Source organism: Humulus lupulus, chromosome 8 (genome assembly GCF_963169125.1).
Source record: "Humulus lupulus chromosome 8, drHumLupu1.1, whole genome shotgun sequence".
In the NCBI taxonomy this organism is placed as follows: Eukaryota; Viridiplantae; Streptophyta; class Magnoliopsida; order Rosales; family Cannabaceae; genus Humulus; species Humulus lupulus.
The window spans coordinates 7,734,572-7,760,604 of NC_084800.1; the positions used below are offsets into that span (position 1 = coordinate 7,734,572).

The 26,033-nt window shown below is 32.8% G+C and overlaps 1 protein-coding gene across 1 annotated transcript; it reads right to left on the reverse strand.

Annotated features, from left to right (window-relative positions):
• Positions 1 to 19,126: 19,126 nt before the first annotated feature.
• Positions 19,127 to 22,275, reverse strand: LOC133794409 (IAA-amino acid hydrolase ILR1-like 4). Its single transcript, XM_062231637.1, has 5 exons — positions 21,857 to 22,275; positions 20,938 to 21,063; positions 20,522 to 20,836; positions 20,197 to 20,319; positions 19,127 to 20,037 (listed from the first exon to the last, which is right to left on the reverse strand). The coding sequence occupies exons 1-5, from the start codon at positions 22,199 to 22,201 to the stop codon at positions 19,630 to 19,632; spliced, it is 1,317 nt and encodes a 438-aa protein (XP_062087621.1). The 5' UTR covers positions 22,202 to 22,275; the 3' UTR covers positions 19,127 to 19,629.
• Positions 22,276 to 26,033: the final 3,758 nt, after the last annotated feature.

Sequence of the window (26,033 nt, forward strand, 5' to 3'; positions counted from 1 at the left end):
TTTTTTTGAACCACCACCTTTGAATGGTGGCGCCGCTGCGCCGCCACCATCATCTGAGCCCCACCGCCGCGCGACCACCACTATGCTTTGGGCTTCAAAACCCACCAATTAATTTTTTAAAAATTAAAAATAAACCTTTTCAAGACTCGCAAATACAAGTCCTAAAAATCCTCATTTTTTAAGGCTCTCAAATAGAGCAATCGAGCCCCGTGAGTCCTAAAAACTTTTTTAGAGCTTGCCTTTTTTTTTTTTTTTGTAGTAGTGACAGTTGCAACTGTTCTGTGGGAAAAATATGTTGATTGTTTGGTAAATTATAAATTTTAAAGTGTTGTGAGTTAGAAAAGATCGAGTGTTTGGTAAACAATATGATTAAAGTGTTGTTAAATAATAAAAAATTAAAATAGATATACATTTATTTTATTAAAGTAAATTCACATATAATAAATAAATTTTAATATAAATATTGTACTTATTTAAACATGTTAAAATTAAAATATGTTTTTGATAAGACGCTTCTAAAGTGATTATCAACATATACACATATAAATGTATATATATTATAATTAATCGGTGTAGCTAAAATTCTAATTATAATGATCATAGTATAATCTCATCATGATATAATCACAAATATATTTTTAAAACTTAAGTTATGCAAAACTCTCACGTTTTATGTTTTTAATTATGTTTTTTTTCCCTAAATCATGAAATTATTATGTGTTTGATAAATTATAATTTAAAAATATTATGAGATGCAAAAATAATATTATAGTGTATAATAAAATCTATATTAAACATTTTTTTTTAAAAAAATCCCAATATTAATGTGGTTTGTTAATATAAAATTACTAAAATAAAAAGTATTTAAAAATATATAATGAATATAAAATTATAAAACTATTTTTAGAACAAAATAAAAACATTTAAGATTTAAATATTGTTTATGTTAATATCATACTAATTTATTTTAAATATTTTAATTTAGATTAGTATATAATAAATAAGTAAATATATTTAGATAAAAAAATACATTTATTGTAGAGTTTTTTCAAAAAGTAAATTTTAGTTGTACTTTCTGCATAAATTATTCAATAGGATATTTTTTGACTGTTTAGCAAATACTTTTATTGCATAGTTTTTTTTTTTTTTTTTTTTTTTTTCAGATTTCAGTTTCTAACTTTTCTAAAAGATGTACTAAACATGCCATAACAGAACTAACTAAAGCGTTATCGAAATCTGGATTAGTAGAGTGTCCATATCACCTCTTTGTGTGACAATGTTATATTATTTATAAAATAATATAATGTCAGATTAAAAAATAAAGAGATAAGTGTGACAAAATGAGTTTGTTATATTTTGTAACATATTTTGAGAGTTACAAATAAGTGCATGTGACTAATGTGTATGTCTAAATGTGTATCATATTTTTGGGAGTTATAAATCTTACAAACTAGTAACCATTTGTAATCTCCAAAAGATAACCTATTAATGTGTAAAATAAGAGTTATACATTTCAAAATTGAATTTTATGAGCTATATTATGTTGAATAGTTAATGGAGATATGATTTTGATTGCCATTAGGTGAATGTAAGTTACATAATCAAAAGGGAATGAGTTGGAACGTTTTTGTGACAAAATATGCAAAATTGGAAGGTTACAAAGCACTGCGACCCATAATGATTTAGGCTGCGACCGAGCTAGGAGGCTGACAACCAAATCCCATTTTGCATTTTCATCAATTTGAATGTGTTGAACACTTCTAGTAACTCCCAAATTGTAACGCCCTGGTTACTCCAAGACTGTTACTGTGAACTTTAAACAGTGCTTAACTTACTAAACGAGTCATTAGGTTATAAACATGCATCTAGGTATTATTAATAGGCCAGGGTGAAAATTTCTATTAAAAGGAATGTATATATTTTATTTAAAAATATTAAACTGTACATGGGTCCATAAAAGCGTTTACAAGTTATTTACAATCCAAAATGGTCATTATAGTGTAAAAATTACAACCCGTCGTCCTAAGCGGCAAAATATAGGGTTAACCCCTAGTTTCTCTGAGAAACACCTTGGCCGTGGTGGTTAAGCGGCCGCATATGTACACATCGCCACCTAAACTCTCCACTCAAGGTTGGGTGAGCTTTTCTTTCCCTTTACCTGCACCACATAGCACTGAAGAGTCAAGGCTCAGCAAGAAAACTTATTACTGCATGTATTCAATATCAACATGTGATTATGATAATCATACTGGGGTTTGTAGCCCAATCAGATAAGTGAAGATCAACAAATGATTATGATAATCATTCTGGGGCTTGTCGCCCAATCAAATGACTGATTAATGAATCACACGTTGTTTAAGTGACTAATGCGTCACACATTTGATAGGTGACTAATAAGTCTACCTCAAGGATCTGTCCCCTGTATATATGACTAATAAACCCATCTCTAGGGTTCCGCTCCTTAAATAGAGGGCAAATAAGTCCATCTTTGGGGATCCGCTCCCTAAGCCACGTGACATGTTAGTCACCTTGGCTTTTTGGCTCTGACTCTAAGTAACTAGCCTTTAGACTAGATAAGCACTTTTGTTTTATCAAACTTAAGGTCAGTCAAGCATTTCATGCTCATGTTGGTAATGCTTATGTCGATTAGATCTAATCTTTTTCGGTTTGCATTAAACACACTAATACTATTCTTGACTCATAGGTCAATCTCATACGACCAGTGCTCAGTACTGCTGTCGAGCTTGACTAATAAGTCACAGCTTCACACTCAATACTGACACCATTGTCGATTCTAACTAATAAGTCAGTACCATTCACAGATAAGCAAGACTGTTAAGCATTTACAATGTAATCAATGTCCACATATATAGCACTCAACATGCATCGTCAATAACCATCCATGTCACATACTAGGTGCAGTTTTCTTACCTCTAGTTCGAGCGTGAATTAATAAAAGAACGACTTTTGAGAACAAACGATCATTTGATCTTTTAGCGATCACCTAGTCATAACAAAATATGAAATTCCATTAATAAAATAAATGATAAAATGTTCATAATCTAAAATGAATGGATGACAACCTTGATGAAGTTTTGACTCTAATTTTATAGGTTGGAAAATTCCTGGTAGAAAATTAAATTAACAAACAAAGCCAACCATTTGAGATGATGAGAGTGTAAGGTGTAGAAAAAAAAAGGCAAAAGCCTTGAAAAAATTAACATCGGTAAAAAATGAGATGAGGTGGCAATTTTAAGCAGATTGTGCATTTTAACTGGAGGGACAAGTAAGGGGAAGGGAGATGGGGACAGTGCAATTTTAAGGCATTACCTTCTTACTTTTTATTTATTTAATTTTTTTTGTGGGGTCCCTAAGTAAATATACCATCAGATTTACAACTTTTTTTTGGCAATGTTTTTTTAATATTGTTTGGACTAAATTTAATAAAATACAATATTTAGCTCTTTTTCCAATACTGGTAACATTGCAAGTAATGGAGATGGCTTTATAATATATAGATACGTAAGTACTGTATCTGTGCGCATTAATTATATATGCCTTAATATGTACAGAATGTTATTACTTCATCTCTTTTAATTAATCAGAACAAAGAGCTCGTGAGTAGTGGTTGGGAATTGGTGGACTATATTTAATCCTCTTTATTATTCCAATGTTACTTCCCTCAATTTAATAAATTATGAGATCTTATGATATTTAATTTCATAATATTTTATAATTAATTAACGATAATTCATAATAATTATTAAATTAAAATGAATCTGATATTGAATTTCACTCATAATTATTTGTATTTTTTCACTATATTAATTAACTGGTTAATTTCCTTTTTCCGGCTTTGGATAAAAATATTATTGGACTTTTTTTCTAGATTTTATGCAGCTTAATATTATTATTATTATTTTTTGGTATGGAGATATTATCAATTCACAGAGAGTAAGTTATAGTTTAGAGATGAGTATATGTTTAGTCCATACACTGACACACTTAAGATTAACAAAAGAACATCTTGCCCATATTTTTATACGGTTTGGGCACAATCTTCCAAACTCACTAAGTGGATTCTTAAAAGTTTGTTATAATAAGATCGAACTGATGTAGTGTGATGATAACTGATAGTACGTTAGAAGATTGAGGATAGTGAAGAAAAGATAGTAAGAGTAGAGCAGCATAACTTAATTTATATATTGTGCCTGTTAATGTTAAATTAAGGAGAAAATAATTATGTTGTGATTATTATGGCTTAAAATATATTTTTAACTGAAATAATAGGTTCACTTCAAGGTTGTGGAGATCACTTTTTAATTCAATTCAAAATAGTACTCTAAATGTTTTATTTGGTTAAATTATTATTAAAAAAAAAAAACTTTGCGACAAACATAATATTTGGCTTAAGCCACATTCCACTATATTTGTTTTGTTCTTTTATATGTTATGAGAGTAATTTTATTTTGTAAGTGTCATATTTTGTTGTTGTTTGTATTTTGATAATTTTATAATTTATCTGTTGTTTTGCTAGTTGCATCTGCAAGTTTGGTGTTGTCATAACGTTTTATTGTTGCTTACGTGACATGTATTAAAGTTTTTGTTATGGTTAATTGACTTGATTTTGGGTTTTCATGCTGTGTTAAATTTTTTTAACGATTTTCTGTTATAGATGAGTCTTGATTTGTTGAGTTAGTTAGTATTATGATTGATAATTTTTGTGTGAAAAACTTAGCTCTGCTAGGGTTTTGTATTTTTTTGGTTTATTTGTTTTTGTTGTTTTGACAGGTTGAAGAACCCTGAGTTTTGAAAAATATTCATTAATGGCAGACAGTAGTGTTCTTCAGGTGAAGTATTGAAATAATATTAGATCTGTGAAAGTTCAAATGAGAAGACTTGAAGTACTCAATCTGAGAAAAATTGCAAGGGAGATAAGTATAAAAGATTTTCTTGTTGTTAATGTAAAATTAAAAATACTTTGGCGAACTTGCATTTTTGATTTTAGTAGATTTCTTTCTCCAAACTAAGTTCCAAGAATTAGCCATTACTTTGTATAGTGGTGAACTTTGTAAAAATTACTTTGTGTGATCCTTTTTAAATGTTCTTTAAGCTTTTATTGAATCTTGACTTACTAGTTCAATAAGTAGTTCACAATACTTAAGTAGTAAATCACTTTCATATTTTATTCTTGTGTGTAGTGGAGGTCTCTGTTTGAGATTTTTTTTAAGTGCATCAAGTTCCATTTCATGTATATTATATATCTACACAATTTTAAATATTATATATAAATATTTTAAATTTTAAACGTTAGTGGTGTGTTGCTTGTTTTTTATGGAGTGTCATTGGCATATTTCTGTCTAAAAGGAACATGAGTGAGTCAGTGATTTTATTTGATATCAGAAAAGAAAAGAAAAAGTAGTTATAATTTACGTTTTATAGACAACGCTGCATTGTATACTTTCTTTCATATTTTCCAGATACTTTCTATAACATAAGTTTTCACTAAAAAAAAACATTTTCAAAAGGTTGATTTTTATATTTCAATACGTAAACCACACAAAAATATTATTTTGGCAAAATAATTAAAAATTTTAATAGTATTTATACAACTTAAAACACAATAAATAATTGAAGAATACAGAAAATATACATGATTCAGCTATAGCGAAAACGTGAATTGTTAGTGCAATACTAACTAGCTAAACATTATTCCTAAGACTTATATTTCTGAAGCAGATTATCAGACTAGCAATGACACTACAAAAAAAAGGTTCAATACCGAGAACATTATACCGACAACATGTCCTCGGTATAGACATTTCATATGCGCGGGCCATTTTCGCGGTTCTGAATATGTTTAGTTGCTATACCGAGAACCTATACCGAGAACATGTTCTCGGTATAGGGTTTATAAATATCTCCCTCAGCCGCGAAGCCCCTTCTCCTTCCTCTCTGGTTTCTCTCGGTTTTCTCCGAACCCTCCGCCTCTCTCCGCCAAATATCGCCATTTTCCTCCCAAAAAGCTCGGTTTTTAGCCCCAAAATTGCCAAGGGTGAAGGAATTTCTGTGTATTTGTTGAAGGTATGGTTTATTTATTCATTTTATATATATATATTTATGAAATTGTATAATGATATTTTGTAATTTTTGTTTGAAGGTTGGGCATTCGGTTTTTGTTGGACTACAGAGATTGCTAGCAAGATATTGAAGACATTGGTAAGTTTTTTTTAATTTTTCTGTATTTTTTTTAATTTTTTTTAAATTTTTGAATAATTTATGTTTTTTTATATAAATAATATAATATTAATTTTAATAAAAATCTGAAATTATTATATTAGATAGAATGTATTTATTTTTAGGTTTTCAAAATAAGTATTAGTAAAAATGATATTAGGAATTAGAAAATTGTTATATGATTAATTAGTATTTTTTTAAAATAAATTCTATGTTGTTTTGGTGAATTTTATGTGTATTAAACATATTAGTAAACATATTAAATATTTGAGTGTTAATTTGAAAATTTTGGTGGTAATGTTAGTATGTTGTTGTTGTTGTCAATTTTAATTTTTTTGGTTATGTTAGTAGTAAAAATTCAGATTTTATGAATATTGATGATTAATTTGTTGTTGTTAATTTTTAGTAGAATTTTAATATTTTGGTTAGAAAATTGAATAATTAATAAAATTTAGACTAATAATTATAAATTATATAGTCGTTTAAAATGTATTTGTAATGCTCTCTGCATGATCTGGGTCTGGATATTTTTTATGTGTTATTTGCAAAATTTTAAATTTTGGGATAGATGAATATATAGTCGTTATGCTGCCGAATTTTTTTATAGAATTATAAAATTTAGAGATATTGTGAATATTAGTAGAAGTACTCAATAAAATTTCTAAATTAATAAATAGTGAATTGATAAGTAAAATAATATATTTTAAATTAAGATTAAAAAAAATTAACATTAACATTATGCAACTAAATTTTAATAAAAATAAACATTAATTAAATAATTTAAGTAATAATTAAATCCTAAAGTAAATAAATAAATTTTAAACAAATCTTAGAAATTTTGTTTAAATTAATAAAACTATTCAATAAAGCATAAGTAAAATATGTAATTTAATAAATACTAAATTAATATGTAAAAAAATAATATCTGTTAGTTCTGATTAAATAAAATTAACAAATATATTATTAGAAAACCATTATTAAAATTAAAATTAAAAAATTAAATTTAATATTTGTTAGTTTTAATCATTATTAAAATTAAAATTAAAAAAATATTTTTTTAATAATATTTGTTAGTTGTTTTTAATTTTTCTGTATTTTTTTATTTATTTTTTCAATTTTTGAATAATTTATGTTTTTTTTATGTAAATAATATATTTTAAAATTAAGATTAAAAAAAAATTAACATTAACATTATGCAACTAAATTTTAATAAAAATAAACATTAATTAAATAATTTAAGTAATAATTAAATCCTAAAGTAATTAAATAAATTTTAAATAAATCTTAGAAATTTTGTTTAAATTAATAAAACTATTCAATAAAGCATAAGTAAAATATGTAATTTAATAAATACTAAATTAATATGTCAAATTTAAATAATTTTAATAATATTTACACTGAAATATATTATAGTTAGATATCATAAAACAACATAGTTAACTTCAAAGAGCATAAGACATTAAAAAAACATATTTAATTTGACAGATATGGCTGATGTTATTGCTCACACTACTACAAAAAAGGGCAATTGTGTCAGTCAAACGCGTCAGTCAACGCAGTTGACTGACGCTGTTGACCAAGAATTAGCATTTGTGGCAGTTGGACACTGCCACAAATGAGGGTCCAATTGCGTCATAACGTACACTGACGCTGTTTAATGGAACCGTTTGTGTCAGTGGGGCACTGACGCAAACGGGCTGTTAACGGCGTCAGTGGGCCACTGACGCAACTGGGTCTCCCATAATAAAACCCTCATCGTCCCAGCCGAGCCCCATTTCACTCCTACCATATTTCAGACCGTTTTCCTCCCAAACCAGCGGCGCCCAACCGAGGTTCTCCCCATTTAGGTACGTTTTCAGCCCTTTTTTTTTTTCAATTTTAATGTTAAAATAATGATTTATATATGTTTATGAAACTTATATATAGTTTTTTTTGGATTTTTTTGTATAGATTTTCTTTTTTGAAGATATAATTTGAAAACTCATAATCTTCATTGGATTTTTGGGGTTTTCTACATCAAGAACCCACATTGCACAATTACCACAAGTAAGTGTAATTTTATTAATTTTTATGATTTAAATATAATTTTTGTGATTTTTTTTTTTTATAAATTGACTATATTTCGGATTTTTAATTTTTAGATAGTTTTATTAACTTTTTTTTTAAAATTTAATTAAATTTCGAATTTACTATGTAAATGAGTATATATATAGATTAATGTATATATTTTGTATAAGTTTCATTTTATTAAATGTTTAGTTTGATTATTATTAGTAAATTTTTGTTTATATTTTGTTAACTTTTTAAAATTATTTTTAAATTTTGAGTTTAATGGGTTAAATAGGTATATATTAAAATTGTTTGTTTTTTTTAAGTTATATTTTATTATTGATTTAGTTAGGATATTTATAGTCGATTTTTATTTATGTGAGTTGTTAACTTTTTAAAAAAAAAAAAAATTATTTTGGGTTTAAGTAAACAAATGTGTACATATAACAAATTATTTGTTTTCTTTAAGCATTTTATTGTTTATTTAGTTACAATATAGCTTTATGATATTTTTCTTTATATTTTGTTAACTTTTTTATTATTTTTTTGTATATTGTTATATTTGAGTAGGTATTTTGTTGACAACTTTGTTGGTGAGATCAAGCTTTGGAGGATTTTATATTGGAGGTAATATTTTAAACCTTAATGTATAATTAATATATCGAACTTAGTAGCATGTACGAATTATAAAATAGTGGAGATAGGATCTGGGACTGTGTGCTGCGGTGATATAAGACTGTAATTGTGCATGTTTGATTGATTACTTGATTTGTTGTATTTATGTGATGAATATATGTTTATTTAAATTTTGGGAAATATGATATAAATAGGGGAAATGCTGTCCAATTTTTTTTTCCAGATTTAGTAATTTGGGAATTATGCATGTTTGATTGATTAATTGGTTTGTTGTGTTTATGTGATGAAATATGTTTATTTAAATTTTGGGAAATATGATAGAAATAGAGGAAATGCTGGTCAATTTTTTTTTGGATTTAGTAATTTTAGAATTATGCATGCTTGATTGATTAGTTGAATATTTTTGTGTATACCATGTGCTGTATAAATGCACATTTTAAATTTGGGAAATGTGATAGAAATAGGGGAAATGCTGTCCAATTTTTTTTGGACATATTGTTTCCTTTATTTACTTTTCAATTAAGTAATCCACGAACTTAATTGTTAATGTTTGTTGCTTTGTTTGTTTGTTTTTTTTTTTTTGTGTGAAGTTTGACAATGGATAGAGATTGGATGTCAGCGGATAGGTTATCTATGAAATATAGGAATGGAGTTGAGTTTTTCTTGGAATTTTGTGCAAGAAATACTCAATCTCCTAATAGTATTCCTTGTCCATGTGTTAAGTGTGGTAACGTTGTGAGGATGCCAATTTTTAAAATAAAAGACCACTTATTTAGGAATGGAATAGACAAAAGTTATAAAGTATGGTTTTTGCACGGTGAAAGAATGAAAGGAGCTGATGAGGGACCATCTAAGAATAATAAGTATTTTGATGTTGATTACGAAGTTGATGATGTTGCAGAGATGATTGATGATGCACAATATGAATCACATGTGGATCCAATTAAATTTCAGTCAATCTTAGAAGATGTTGAGAAACCTATTTTCCCTAATTGTATAAGGTTCACTAAATTATCAGCACTGCTTAGGTTGTATAACTTAAAAGCCAAACATGGGTGGAGTGATAAGGGAATGACAGAGTTGTTAACATTTTTAGGAGAATTACTACTCGAAGGTAATGAAATGCCGTCTTCATTTTATGAAGCGAAGAAGACATTGCGTTCGTTAGGCATGCAATATGAAAAAATACATGCTTGTCCGAATGATTGCATCTTATATCGAAAGAGATTTGTTGATGCAATTGCATGTCCGACATGTGGCGAGTCTAGATGGCAAAAGAAAAAAATTCAGATGCAGTTAGAAAATGTGTCCCTGCAAAGGTTTTATGGTATCTTCCACCGATACCTCGTTTGGTTAGGTTGTACCGAAATGATGATCATGCTAAAAATTTAATTTGGCATGCTAAAGATAGAGTAAAGGATGGCAAGCTAAGACATCCAGCTGACTCGCCAGCTTGGAAAACAGTAGATGTTAAATGGCTGGAATTTGGGAATGAACCGAGGAATATTCGTTTGGGTCTTTCTGCTGACGGAATTAATCCACACAATTCCCTTAGTAGTAAATATAGTTGTTGGCCTGTAATGCTAGTCATCTATAATCTACCACCATGGTTGTGTATGAAGAGGAAGTTTACCATGTTGACCTTGTTGATATCTGGTCCTAAACAACCTGGAAATGATATTGATGTATACCTAGCTCCTTTAATTGATGATTTGAGCACATTGTGGTATGAGGGGGTTAATGCTTACGATGCTTTTAAGAAAGAAAATTTTAATCTTAAAGCAGTGTTGTTGTGGACTATTAATGATTTTCCAGCCTTAGGTAATCTTTCTGGATTTAGTGTGAAAGGGTACAAGGCATGTCCCATTTGTGAAGAAGGGACTCATTCTGAATATTTAAAACTTTCTAGAAAGATTTGTTATATGGGACACCGAAAGTTCTTATCCGAAAAACATAAATTTCGAAGTTTGACAGATGCCTTTAATGGTAAACCTGAATTTGGAAAGGCTCCACCACCTTTACTTGGAGGACAATTGTTAACAAAGTTGAACAAAGTCCAATGCAAGTTCGAAAAACCTAGAAATTTTACAAATAAGAGAAAAAATGTTAGACGTGAAAAAACAAAGGAGGTTGTAGATGGTGCGACAGGTTGTTGGAAGAAGAAATCTATTTTTTTTGAGCTTGAGTATTGGGAGCATTTGGTTTTGTGGCACAACTTGGATGTAATGCACATTGAGAAAAACGTGTCAGATAGCTTAATTAGTACATTGCTGAATATTCCTGGTCGGAGTAAGGATGGAATCAAAGCTCGGTTGGATTTAAAAGTAATGGGTATACGCAGTAAGTTACAACCAGAGGTTGGTGAGAGACGAACCTATTTACCACCTGCATGTTATACCCTGTCTAAAGAAGAAAAACAAAGTGTATGTCATTCTTTGTCGAATGTGAAAGTACCGGAAGGTTATTCTTCAAATATTTCTTCTCTGGTAGATATGAAAAATTTGAATTTAGTTGGAATGAAGTCTCATGACCATCATACACTACTTGAACATCTTCTACCAGTAGCTATCCGCTCTGTGTTGCCCAAAAAAGTTCGATATGCAATTACCAAACTATGCTTTTTCTTTAAATCTATTTGTTGTAAAGTGGTAGATGTGTCGAAGTTGGACAATCTTCAAACAAATATTGTGATAACTATGTGTGAGTTGGAGCAGTATTTCCCACCTTCATTTTTTGACATAATGGTTCATTTAATAGTTCATTTGGTGAGAGAAGTAAAATTGTGTGGACCAGTATACTTGAGATGGATGTACCCATTTGAACGGTATATGAAGGTTTTAAAAGGTTATGTTAGAAATAGAAGTAGACCTGAGGGTTGCATAGTTGAATCCTACATCGTTGAAGAAGCAATGGAGTTCTGCTCAGAATACTTATCAGGTGTTGCGAGCATTGGACTATGTTTTTCTAAAATTGAGTTTGAAATAAGTAAAGGTGGTAGAGGTGGTGTTGTTTCTGAAGTAAATAAATCTGATCGAGATGAAGCACATCGCCTAGTCTTACAAAATATTGATGATGTTCAACCATACATCGAGTAAGTTCTTATACATATGCATGATCAATATTATTTTTCTCTTTCATTATATTGACAATGATATAAATGATATTTCTTGAAGAGGACATTTCAATTGGATCAAGATTACTTATCCTAATAAGTCTCGGAATAAAAAATGGGTACAAGATGAACATTATCGAAATTTCAGCACTTGGTTCGAGAATGAGGTAAAATACTTGTGTTGTTCTTGTTTGAGTGTTATTGTATTTTAGCTTGTTAGAATTTAATATACTTTGTTTTATTTTATTGTATTCTAGGTTCTGATTAACACCACAAACAAAGTGTCTGAAACACTAAAATGGATAGCACGATGTCCTTCAATGAGCGTAATTAAGTATCAATGCTATTATATTCACGGTATTCAATTCAACACCGTAGAACGTGATAACATTAGAAAGACACAAAATAGTGGTGTTACTATTATCGCCCAGATTTTTCAAATATCTAGTTCCAAAGATAAAAATCCCATAAATTGTGATATGACATTTTATGGGGTGATCAAAGAAATTTGGGAACTAGATTATGTGACTATTCGAATTCCAGTCTTCTTGTGTGATTGGGTGAAAAGTGATAATGGGGTCAAAACAGATGACTTAGGATTCACACTGGTGGACTTAAATCGAATAGGACATAAATCTGACCGCTTTATAATGGCATCACAAGCCAAGCAAGTATTTTATGTGAGTGATCCAGTAGATGCTCGATGGTCAGTTGTCCTAACAAGTCAACTGAAAGATTATCTGATCAAAGAGTCTGGGAGCGATGACATTATACTTGAACAAGAAACGTTTACCATTGATTCACCGCCTATTGATGTCACCATTGACAATGATGATGACTATATACGCGAGAATGGTGAAGGGTTGTGGGTAGAAAATTAAAGGTATATATATTAATTTTATGATTTTGTTTTTATGTATTTTGTGAAGTTTATACCAGATAATATTTGTGTTTACTTGCAGGTACATTGATTATGGATCCATCATATGATGAAGATGGCGATCCGTTTGTTGATGATCATGGTAATGGTCTAGAGGGGATTAATCCTACCGCACCAACAAATACACAAGAAAAGAAATATAGGGGTAAATCAAACTGTAGTGATGTATTCAAAGCAAGAAGTGAGGGTCGCAATTATGAGGTCGAGTACAATCGTTTTGGTCGAGCGATGGGAAAAGGGGGGATCAAGATGAACAGCACCATCGGTCTTCTATCACGCACAACCCTTCCTTTAGATATCGACAATTGGAAACAAATGCCAAAGGATAAAAAAGAAACTTTATGTGGTCAAATACAGGTAACCTATAATATTGACTATTAAATTTATCATAACGAATTAATATATTGAATTTTTTTTAATATTTTTGGGTTCGTTTGTGCAGGAAACGTTCAAACTTCCAAATTCTTCAAAAACAGACGTCCTCAAAGAAGCAGGAAAAACATGGAGAAATTGGAAAACAAGACTAACAAAAGATCTTATATATGTATATAAGAATGTAGCTCCTGAACTTCTTGCCAAGCCGCCATCAGAGTACATCGAGTATTATAAACCAGAAGATTGGAAGAATTTTGTTGCAAAAAGACTAACCCCAGACTGGGAAGAGATAAGAAAACAAAAACAAAATGCTCGGGCTCAGAACAAGTATCCACATCACTCAGGGCGTGGTGGTTAGGCACTGGTAGAGCAAAAAATGGAAGAGGAATTGGGTCATGAGTTGATCGAATATGACAGAGCTGAGATGTGGACACGGGCACGGATGAACAAGAATCGAGAAGTTATTGATGAAGAAGCACGAGATGTGGTCAATAAGATTGTAAGTGTTCTTCGATTTTTTAAAATAATTGTAATGATATATCTGTGGGTTAAATTCTAATCGATTTATTTACTATGTATATAGGCGGAATACAGGCAAAAAGTAGCAGAAGGCGAGTTGGTGGAGGAAGGTTCAAACGATATACTAACAATGGCATTAGGCACTCCAGAGCATGGGGGACGTGTTAGGGGGGTCAGTGCACATGTCGCTCCCCGTCAATTTTTTCATGTCCCACCACCAAAAAGATTCAATCACAAACAAAAAGGTGTGGAAGATGCTCGTTATAAAGACCTTGAAGAGAAATGGCGTCAATCTGAAGAAAGGGCACGTCAATAGGAGGAAAAGTTAAACTAGTTGATGGCGCATATAGCATCTCAACAGAGCGGTGCATTTGGATCATCAAATGCATCTGGTTTGGGTGTAGGAGGAGCCTCAAACACACCACACGCACCATATGCCCCTCCACCACCGACACAGGCACAACAGGCTCTGTCACCACCGACATGGACATCATATGCTCACCGACCATCCTCATAGCTACCACTTGCTCCTCCACCACCGACGCAGGCACCATGTGCTCCCCCACCACCACAGTCAAATTTTCCTGAGGAGGTAATAGTTTCTTATTAATTCATTATTGCATATATTTGATACAGTAAAAATAAACTAGTTTATCGAAAAGTCTAACAGATTAATTGGAATGTAACAGATTAATTGTAAGTTGTGTCTTGGTTCGACACAAAATATAGTTGCAGAGGGGAAACTTGTAAGTACATGTTGCATAGAAATACATAGCGTTCAACTGCCTCCTGAAAATTATCGTGTCAGAGTTGAGGTAGCCATTCAAGAGAACGCTAGTTTACCATATCCGCTTACAATGGAAGGTTATACATTGGTTGGACAAGCAGTCAGGTATGATGTTGGATGGCCACAACATTGGGTTCTTACTAATCAACAAACGAAAGAGCCATTTGCGCCCTCTACTCAACAACCAAGACAATAAAAAAAAAGAATAGAGGCATTGACACAGGAGCCTACAGAAGTGCCTTTCTCAAAAATATTGAGGTGTTTGGTGAAGTTTATTGATAAATGGCAAGCTGACCGCGTGGTAGAGATTCCAATTGTTGAAAGGGTATTTGGATTCGAAACTATCGCTCTATTAGGGAAAGATGATATCCTCCACTTGTGAAACTATGAGATGATTGGACAGACCGAGCTAGCATTATATATGAGGTACAATGGTGTTTATAATCTTAGTTTATTTAGTTTAACTTGAAATTTAATAGTTTATTAACTTTTTTAATTATATGTAAATTCCTCGATGATTTGGTGCAAACGAAGGGATTGAACCACATGTACACTTTCATGCATCCCGCTTTAGTGTCCACTAATGCAGGAACCAATGAAATACGTGCTAAAAATCTCTTTGATCAGTTTCTACAGATGGAGCTAGAGACACAATTTCTAATTTGTCCTTGGAACAACAAGTAAGTCAACTTAATTTTATGTTCATATATTTTGTTTATTGATAAATATCTTACACAAGGTTTTTTATTGCAGCTTTCATTGGATGTTAGTATTAATTCAGCCCCACAGTCATTCGGTAGCTTTTTTGGATCCTGTAAACTCACATTTCCGTCCGGAAATCAAGGAAATAATTATCATGTAAGTTTTTCATTTTACTTAATTAATTTATGATTTTATTTCAAACTCATATATGGGTAAATATTAATATTGTGTGCAGGGCGTTGGATCAATATGATACACACCGAAGACTAAAAGAGTCAATCAATCTAAAAGTTTGTGTTCCTAAGGTAAGTAAATTATATTACTTATCGTATTCAACTTTTTGACATATTTCTATTATAATAACTTACTAAATATAATTCTTAACTTTGGATAACTATGTTGTAATAGTGTCGAAACCAGACTGGGCCAACCGAGTGTGGCTTTTACGTTATGAAATTTGCTAGAGACTTGATTTCACAGCCTAGACCGAAGGCCTACTTGAAAAATGAGGTATTTTTTTGCTTTTTAATTTTCATTTAAACTATCGTTCATGATTTTATTTGGATGATTATTTGTAACTTATTATTTTAAATATTTTCTAATTAGTTTACGAATACGAGCCCATATTCGGCTGACGAAATCAACGAGATACGGGATGAGTGGACTGAATCAATTATGGCGTATCTCAATTAGCAAATGAGCAAGTGGGTGAGGAAATTTTAGTTTAAGTAGGTTTGACACTTAGAAATTTAGAACACAAGAGTACATATATTAACTTTGATATTTGAATTACTTTTATAGTTTTGATCACAAATGTTAACTCTAGATAAATGTTTATAAAAACTTATATTGTTGTTTTTCTGTTCATACTGTTGTTTTTCTGTTTCTGCTGCTGTTTTTTCTGTTTCTGCTGCTGATTATTTTTATCAAAACAGGCCAGGGAAATTGGCATAAACATTTGCAACTTCCCTGGTTAATACTTTATGTGACAGTGCCCAACTGACGCAAAAAATACTCGTTTTTAACATTTGTGGCAGTGCCCCACTGACGCAAACAAGAGTGTCATTTGCGTTAGTGGGACACTGCCACAAACTGGCATTTGTGACAGTGCCCCACTGACGCAAACACCTGGCATTTGCGTCAGTGGGGCACTGCCACAAATGCCAGTTTGTGGCAGTGTCCCACTGACGCAAATGACACTCTTGTTTGCGTCATGGGCAATTGCGTCACATAGTACACTGACGCAAAAACTCAACTGTGGCAGTGCTAAACTGACGCAAATGGCCTTTTTTGTTGTAGTGTCAATCTCACGGGGGTGATGGTGGAGGATGCGATCCTCCACGTGGACCGTCAGATATCCCAGCTGATTGTGAACGAGGTAATACTTTACACATTGATATACTCCTTAAAATTTAACAATTAATCCATATTAATTTTAAAATATTGAATTTGCATACAATAGCGCCTCCAAATAAACGTGGACGCCATAAAGGATTGAACACGCGGGAAAAAAGGGAACAATTGGGGCGTCCTCTCCCTCTCGAGTGGGATGTGCGGGGGAGAACATATAAAGAGATCGGAGAGTACAGCTCAAATTTCTCAAGAGAGCTCGGATTACTTGTTCGACAGTACACAGATCCGGACTGTCCTCAATGGTCAAAAGTACCAAATGCCTCGAAAGAAAGAACACTTGAACATTTGGAAGTAAGTAGTTTATGTATTTTTATGTTAATTCTCATTTTATGTTATATATCATACTTACTAATAAATGTTTGTAAATTAGGATGATTTGTTTGATATTGGGCGTACTAGATATGGAGAAGAGCATATGCCTGGGATCTTGAGTGGCATTGATACTTCGTGTGCTAAAAAGTATTCTGACTGGAAGTACGATATTAAAGAGCATTTAACGATTAATGGGCCACAAAATCGTTATGGTGGTTACACGGATACGCAGTGGAAAAAAGCAATTGAATTTTTCCGACGCCCAGAAATTACGGTATTAATTTCTTGCTAAACTTAACTATCTTAATTAAATATATTACTAACGATAACTTTTTGCAGAAACGTTCTATGGTCAACAAGGAAAATAGAAAGAAACTGAAAGAGCTTAGCTATGGAGGTTCCCAGTCAATCCCAGCCCTACGCTATAAAAAAGTTAGTTAATTAATTATTTTTTAGTTTATTTTTCTTATTTACGTTTAATTATTAATTTTATAAAAATATATGTACGTGACAGCGCAATTTAGAGACTGGGCAACTTGAGTCCATCTCGGATAGCTGGATGGATACTCACCATAAATCAGGCACAGGGTGGGTGACAGAGACAGCAAAAAATACTTGGGTACGTTAAGTTTTTTTAAACATTTTTCAAAATTTTAATTACATTATACATTGTATCACAGGAGGAATTGCGTGCATACCGCGACACACAGCAGACACAGGCAACTGATACTGAGAGTTCCACACCAGTTTCGAGTGCGCCTGAAGATGAAGACATATCTTTGGTACAAACTGTCTTCGGAAAACGACGGGGCCACCAGAAAGGATATGGACGTATCCTTAACATAAGGGACCGAACTCCATTTGATTTTCGTCCTTCACAAACTAGAGATGAAGAGTTGTCTGAGATGAGAGAGCGTCTTCGACAGTTAGAGGAGCATGTCCGGACTCATTGTATCACCCCGGGATCTCAATCTGCCCCACCACCACCCGATGATCCCGATGTTGGAGCACCGACTCAGTAGGACTTATATATGAATTTTATTACAATTGACTATTACATTATCTTGTTTAACACAGCTCTTTATTTTGATTCAGCGAACATACTCTTATGTTTTTATTTATATGTTTAATATAAGTGTTTTAATTTTATTCCATTTTTTTTATATTTAATTCAAATTAAATAAATAAATAAATAAATAAGGGAATAAATATTACAAATATAAAAAAAAATTGGGAAACGTCTATACCGAGGACATTGTCCTCGGTATATACCAGCACGATGACAAATTGGGGTTAGTTGTACCGAGGACATTTGTCACTTTATACCGAGGACATTGTCCTCGGTAAAGCCTATACCGAGAACATTTTTAATGTCGTCGGTAGAAGTTTTGTTTTACCAACGCGGCTGTACCGATAACTTTCTACCGACGACATTGTCTCGGTATAGGGTGTACCGATGACATTTTGGCTTATATCGAGGACATTTGTTCTCGGTATAGGCCTTGTTTTTTGTAGTGTGAGACTATTCATAGTTAGGGATGAAACTTAACTTATATTAATTTAGTTTGACTGAACCTCCTCATCAAAAACTTCATTTAATTAAAAAGCCTATATTTTTGCTTCAACTAGACTACTATAAATACTAAGCCTATAAACAAGAAATCACTAAAATTAAATAGGTTAGAACAACAAAGAACTATTTATCAACTCCTATTTTATATAACATGAAAATAAATAATGTAAGCCCAAATAAAAATATGAGCAAAGAAGACTGACGTTCCCAACATTACCTTACATAATATATATATATATATATATATATTAGGATAATTTAGTATCGAATTACACATCATTTAATTTAAAATGGAGAAATCAATTTGAGGTGTTTGTGGTGTTTGAACAACACTCTCTCCAGAACAATGATAAAAGGAAACAATGCAAGACAATGAGAAATAACACTAAGAACAGAAACTTGAAATAGAAACAAAAATTTACTTGTTTCAGTAGACAAAAGAAATGAACTTTTGCTACTTACAAACATCCAAGGGTAGAACAGCCTCTATAATGACTGATGATCTTTATTAATTGCTCTTCGATCAGTACAAGAGATTACAAAAGGAGACTTGTTCCAACGTACAAAGGAAGCTCTCAGCAATATCTTTCCCAAAAAAGAACAAATGAAAGACAAACAAAACACTCCTCTTTTCTCACCAATCTCTCTTTTCTAACACACAAAAATTAACATGAAAGCCTCTCTTATATAGTCCACAAGACTAGCATTTAACTCCAACTGAAATAACTGGCTTAGTGTGGTCTAAAGCCACATCAGCAAACAGGCTTAAGTGTGTCTGAATCAAACACCACTCAAGTGTCTGAACCAAAAACCACAGTGTTGCTGGGCACCACAAGTGACTATAGCAATTGTATATAATTCTGGACTTTCCATACACCAAATGAATCGTAATTTTCCTAGAGCCAAAAGGGCTTTATTATTTTCTGGCTGATACAAGTGGTGATGCAAATGATAATCGATATCCATTAGCTAGATCAGAGCTCATCACGATTATAAGAATTGGGCTGAGATTGAGAACCAATAAGGACATGATTGAGATAAGTAGTAGCTAACGTAGCATGAAGGGCTGCGCCATAAGGAAATGCATCTTCGGCGATTTCGAAGTTGGGCGAGTGCACTGCTACATTTCCAACAGTCTGATTCTGAATTCCAATGAAGAAAAAGAATCCTGGTAGTTTCTCTTGGTAGAATGCAAAATCCTCTGACACTGTTACTGCTGAGGGCTCTAAAACTCTTTCGGAGCCAAGCATTTCAGCTGCTACCCCTTTGTAGTGAGCATATAAAGCGTCGTCGTTTATGACGGCAGGGTATAAAGGCCTCTCATCTTCAAAGAAATCGACTGTGGCAGTGCACCTCGACACGACAGCCTGCGATACGATAACCTGTATGTTCAACATGAAACATTGACAAATTAGTGTCGAAATCAATCAAGAAACTAAAGTAAGTTTTTTCTTTATATATATACATATAATTATAATAGAGTAATAAACAGGTTGTTTATATTAAAAAAAATGAAAAGAATAGAGGGTCTTAATAATTACCTCTTGTATACGTTCCTTAAGACGTCTGATGGTCGAAAATCCACGAAAAGTTCCACCAAGTTTAGCGGACTCTGGAATCACATTGAATGCATTGCTGCCTTCAAGTTTTGCAACCGTTACAACCTGCAAATTTTCAAATTTTAATTTGTTAGTTATATTACTGTTAATGTGTTTGTTAGAGAGTGTGTATACATACAATTATTGTTCGATTATGTATACATACAATTATTGTTCGATTATGTATACGTAAGATTTTTTGTCTCTGTATTTCTATACTCGTAATAATAATAATAATAATAATAATAATGTGAACTAAGAAATGTACCTGGGAATCAGCTGGATCAGCTTCGCGAGAGATAAGTTGTTGTAAGCTAATAATGACATTAGCAGCAGTAACAACTGGATCTTTGGAGAAATGGGGAAGGGCGCCATGGCCCCCTTGTCCCTTTATTACAGCCTCAAAAGTGCCACTCCCAGCCATAAAATTACCAGCTTTTGAGCCTGTAACGCTAACGGGTACGCCATTCGCTACATGCAGCCCGAAAATAGCCTTCACATTGTCTAGAACTCCACTGTCTAAAACCTTTTTGGCCCCAGCGCCTCCTTCCTCAGCCGGTTGGAATACCAGAACAATTGTCCCCTAATATAGTTTGTCATCATACTATAAAGTACGCCATAAACAGAAAAAAAAAATTGAAAAAATGGGTATGAGAAAGATCAATGGTTAGACAAAAAATCAACCTGCAACTCCTTCTCTTGAGTTTTGAGCATCTTGGCGGCACCAAGAAGCATAGCAACATGGGCATCATGTCCGCAAGCATGCATTTTTCCTGGGATTTTGCTCTTATGCTCCCACTCCACCTCTTCCTGCATACGTATGATATATGCATGTGAAACTAAACCAAACTCTGCACTAGTAAAAGAAGAACAACACTGATAAAAATGATCATATTGCTAGGCCTAGATATGTTTCTCAAATCCCAATTTTCCTTTTCTTTTGTACAAGTCATTGTTATGCAACTAATGGTCGTAACTGTTTTTTAAAAATTTGTTTCAATTAGTTACTGTGGAGTCTTTCTTGTACATGTTTCTAATTGGTTTGAGAGGGATCATTTTGTAATCCAAAACTCTTGAATATGAAAAGGGTCTTGGGATAGTCTTGATGGGGGTCTATGACATAGAAAAGTAGAGAGAGAGAGAGAGAGAGAGAGAGAGAGAGAGAGAGAGAGAGAGAGAGAGAGAGGAAGGGATGTGATATAGCCCAAGACTTTTGATAGAAATGGAATCTTGGGATAGTCTTGTCGAGGGGTCTGGGACATAGAAAAGTTACAGGGAGAGGTCTGACATAGCTTGGTGTAAAACAGAGTATTTCCTTTCAAAGACTTTACTTTGTAAACTCCATTAAGGACGAAAGAGTGAAATCATGAGCTGCTCTCCGGTGGGAGTATATCTTAATTTGGCAAAAACAAGGATTGGAGTATAGTACATTGAGTCATTAATAACAATACAGTAACTCTTTTAGATGACTAATATTCTGTGATTGTGTGTGTGTTTCTTGTTTTCTTTAATCAATTTACTGAATTAATATAGAGTAATATCTGTGCATGTTTAATGTTGTATATTGGTCTAGCTGAATTTGTAATTAAAGCGTTATGGGTACCTGGATTGGTAGAGCGTCCATATCAGCTCTAAGTGCGATAAAAGGTGGTCCACCAGTTCCAACCTTGCCGATGACACCTGTTTCTGCGACAGGGTGTGTATATGGAATGCCTAAATTCTCCAATTCCTTTCTTATCAGCTTACTAGTCTCCACTTCCTCATAGGCCAGTTCTGGATGTTCATGCAGTTTCCTCCGGATTTGGACCATCCAATCAAACACCTCTGCTTTCTTGGCATGATCGAGGAACTTTGAGCCGAGTGAATTGGAGTCTAACGACAATACGACTGTTGATACAAACATGAGAAAGAAAAAGTAAATCAAAAAGACCCACTTGGGAAAAGCCATAATATAATTTTTGCTATAGTAAACGGGTCGAGAGTAATTGAGCTAGTTTGATTTGGGAATGATGGGTGACGAGAAACAACTAAGGTGATATATATACAGGGGAACAGATTGGTTGGGTTGTGAAATTAATTTTTTATTTATTAGAAAGAAAAAAAAACTGTGGTCCAGAACAAACTGATCGATCAGCCACACGAAATTCATTTAACCACGTGGGAACATTCATTTTGCAGGAATTAGTTTGGTAAAAATGTGTTGCAACATATGTTAGGCATGCATTATGCATGAAGGTAGGTGGTTTTTCTTCTTCTTTTTGTTTCATGGTTTGGTGTAGGACGTTTGTCCAATAATGAAGATAAGGGCTACAACTCTACATTACTTTAGGGTGACAGTGCAAGAAGGTGAAAAAATATCTTCGTATTTTAAAAAAAAAATTAATTAAATAGTAATGAGTAAAATTGGAGGTATATATTAGGAGTGCTTATTCGATTCGATTAGATCCTGTCCGATCCGATCCAACTTTTTTGTCTCTAACCTAACAAATCCAATCCAATTAAATGTTGAATATTGAAAATAAACATCTAATCCAATCTAATTTGTTTTCAAAATCCAATCCAATCCAATTATAACTGAATTGTAATTGGATTGGATCAATTTTTTTAATCATGTTTTTTTAATAATAATAGCATCTACGTACTAAATGACAACCAATATAAGCTAACATAATTAAATGTATTTATACTTAATATAATATGTATTTTTTTAATTAAGGTTGAGTTGGATGAGCTTCTAATTAGATTTTCAGAGTGTCATCCAACAACCGATCCAATCAAATTAATATCCAATTTTTCAAATCCAATCCAATCCAATCCAATTTTTTTAATAATTAGATTGATTTGGATTGATTCAGGGTAATTGAATTAATTTAGATCCTGAGTACCTATATATAATTAATCAACAGATAGAGCATAGTTTTTTAAAGATTCAAACTATAATCGGCACATATTTTTTTCTTCACATATATATATTTTTAATTTGAAACCATAGATTTATTTATTAATAACACCCTTTTTCAACACATCTAGTATACATATATTAAAAAATATATCAATTTAAAAAATCAAAATTGTGCAAAATATAAATATAGAAAATAAAGATTCAATTTTAATTCTCGTGAGAAAATATTTTTATTATATATTAGTATTTATATTATATTATATATTTCATATGAATATATTAGATTAGAAAATAAATAAAGAATGGACAAAAAATATTTTATTGTTTTGGCCCCCTGTCTTTCTAATTAATTTTTTTATTGTATTCTGTGTAATTTGAAATTTGAAATGCATATAATAAAATGGCACCCTCTGATCGACTTCTTAGCTTCTGATTAGTCGATAGAAGATGGGAGTGGGTGAATTTGTGGAAGCCATTAATGGAGGATGAAGAGAAGGGTGAAAGGTAGTAATTATGCATATGTAGTTTGTCATTATTTAACTAATTATGCACGTATATTATTTCTATTCTCCCAATAAATACACAATCAAATTAAAACCACAAAGCATACTATAATGTACACCATATATAAACAAAAGAAATTGAAAAAAATAGGATTATGGAAAAGATCAATGATTGGAGAACAAATTAAACTGCAACGATCTTCTCGTGCGTTTTGCGTATCTTGGCGGCACCTAATAAGAAGCATATCAACATGGGCATCATAATTATAGCATGTGGGGTCTGCTGGGACGTATATAGAAAAGTTACAGCAAGGAGTGATAGAGAGTGGTCTGATATAGATATAGCTAGGTGTAAAACACATATATATATATATATATATATAGTATTTCCCCACAAAGAGTAGTACTTTGTAAACTCCATCAAGGATAAATGAATAAGAAGAAGTTGCTCATTGTGTGCATGGGTTTATTCTTGTTGTTTTCTTTGATTAATTCACTAGGTTAACTAAAATTGCGAGTCCTAAAAGAATGTTTTTAGGACTCGCTTTATGTGTGTCCTAAAAATTTGAATTTTAAAAAATTTCAAATTCCCTCTAATTTTTTTAACTAAAATTAAAACTTATGTGTGTTTTAAAAATTTGAATTTTAAAAAATTTCAAATTCCCTCAATTTTTTTAACTAAAATTACAATAATGTTTTTAGGACTCATATGTGTCCTAAAAGTTTGAATTTTAAAAAATTTCAAATTCCCACCTATTTATTTTAACTAAAATTTTACTATTTATTACTTCACAAAGAAAAATATAACACAACATCCCATTCTCTCTTTCTCTCCTTGCTCTCTTCCCCCATTTATCTCTCTATCTCTTTCTCTCACGAACTCCACAACCAAGCCACGGACGGCGGCGCTCCGGCCACCCCCTTCCTACACGCGCCGGTGCAATGGATGTAGAAGGTCGGCGGCCTTCGACCCCCGCGAGCCCAACCCCTCACGCACCGCCCTCCGTTGCCTAAAGTCGTTCGAAGTCGCGGTGGTGCTATTTTTCCCAAACTCTTCCGAGTGTTTTCCGACCGCCTCGAGCCACCCTGACCCAAACGAACACCACCAATACATTCCTTGTGCTTTGGGCATCAAAACCCACTAAAGGATTGATCATTTTCCCGAACCACCACCGTGGGGTGGTGGCGCCGCCATTAATGTCGGAGCTCCGGCGGGAGCTTTGGCTATCAATTAATTTTTTAAAAATTAAAAATAAGACTTTTTAATGCGAGTCCTAAAAACATTCTTTTAGGACTCGCACTTAAAGGCACTCAACGAGATTTTTTTAAGTCCTAAAAAGCCTTTTTTGTAGTAGTGTTAGTTTGGTACAGTTATAATGTGGGGAAAAACAGTTGTAGATGTGATGAGAGGAAAAAACACACTATTGCATGAACATGCTTTTAGGACACTTTTTTAGGGCACTCACCTAGATGCGAGCCCTAAAAACAACTTTTTAGACTTTTTAGGACACTCATTGAGAGTACTTTAAGAATTTCTTTTAGGACACGTGGTGTGAGCCCTAAAAACTGATGCGTGTCCTAGAAGTTTGAATTTTTTTTAACAAAAGTTCATGGACATTTTAGGACACTCATTGAGAGTCCTTAAAGAATTTCTTTTAGAACACGTAGTCTAAGCCCTAAAAACTTATGTGTGTCGTAAAGTTTGAATAATTTTTTTAACAAAAGTTTTATTATTATTATTAAAACAAAAAATAAAAAAAAATCACTCAGCCCCCTTTTTTTTTTCCTCTCTCTCTCTGTCTCTCTCCTCGGATCTCTCTCTCTCTCTCTCCTCGGATCCCTCTCTCTCTCCCTCTCCCTCTCTCTCTCTCTCTTCGCGTCATCTCTGCCATGGTGAACGACCGCCCTCCCGTCACCGGCCACTGCCACGCGCCAGCCCAGTCGACGCACCGTCCCCCGAAACCCCCAACCGCCGAAGATTGGCACCTCACGCGCGGCCTAAGGCCCTCAACGGGGCATTTGAAGTTCTGCGATTTTGGGGTTCTCCCAAACTTTTCGAGCACTTTCCGGCCACCACGAGGTGAACCACCACCATACTCCTTGCTTCTTGGGCTTCAAAACCCACTAAAGAATCAGACTCAATGGTCACTGGAGTTGGAAGTCAATGCTCGTCAGAATCCATGGTGATTTCTGAACCTTCAAGCGTAGATCCGAGCTTTTCTGAGCCATTCTAAACTAAACCACCGCCACCACGACATTTCCCTTGGCTTGGGCTTTAAAGCCCAGTAGTTTGTTTTCTGAACCACCACCTTTGAATGGTGGCGCCGCCACCGTCGCCTAAGCCCTGCTGTCGCCGACCACCACTATGCTTTGGG

What these genes read in the sequence shown, in the direction of transcription:
- LOC133794409 (XM_062231637.1), bottom strand. Translation starts at nt 22,201, where the DNA reads ATGGCTTTTCCCAAGTGGGTCTTTTTGATTTACTTTTTCTTTCTCATG. An exon ending in CTGATCCAGCTGATTCCCAG is followed by an intron (nt 20,320 to 20,521) that starts GTACATTTCTTA and finishes GAAAATTTGCAG; the next exon opens with GTTGTAACGGTTGCAAAACT. An exon ending in TTAAGGAACGTATACAAGAG is followed by an intron (nt 20,038 to 20,196) that starts GTAATTATTAAG and finishes TTGAACATACAG; the next exon opens with GTTATCGTATCGCAGGCTGT.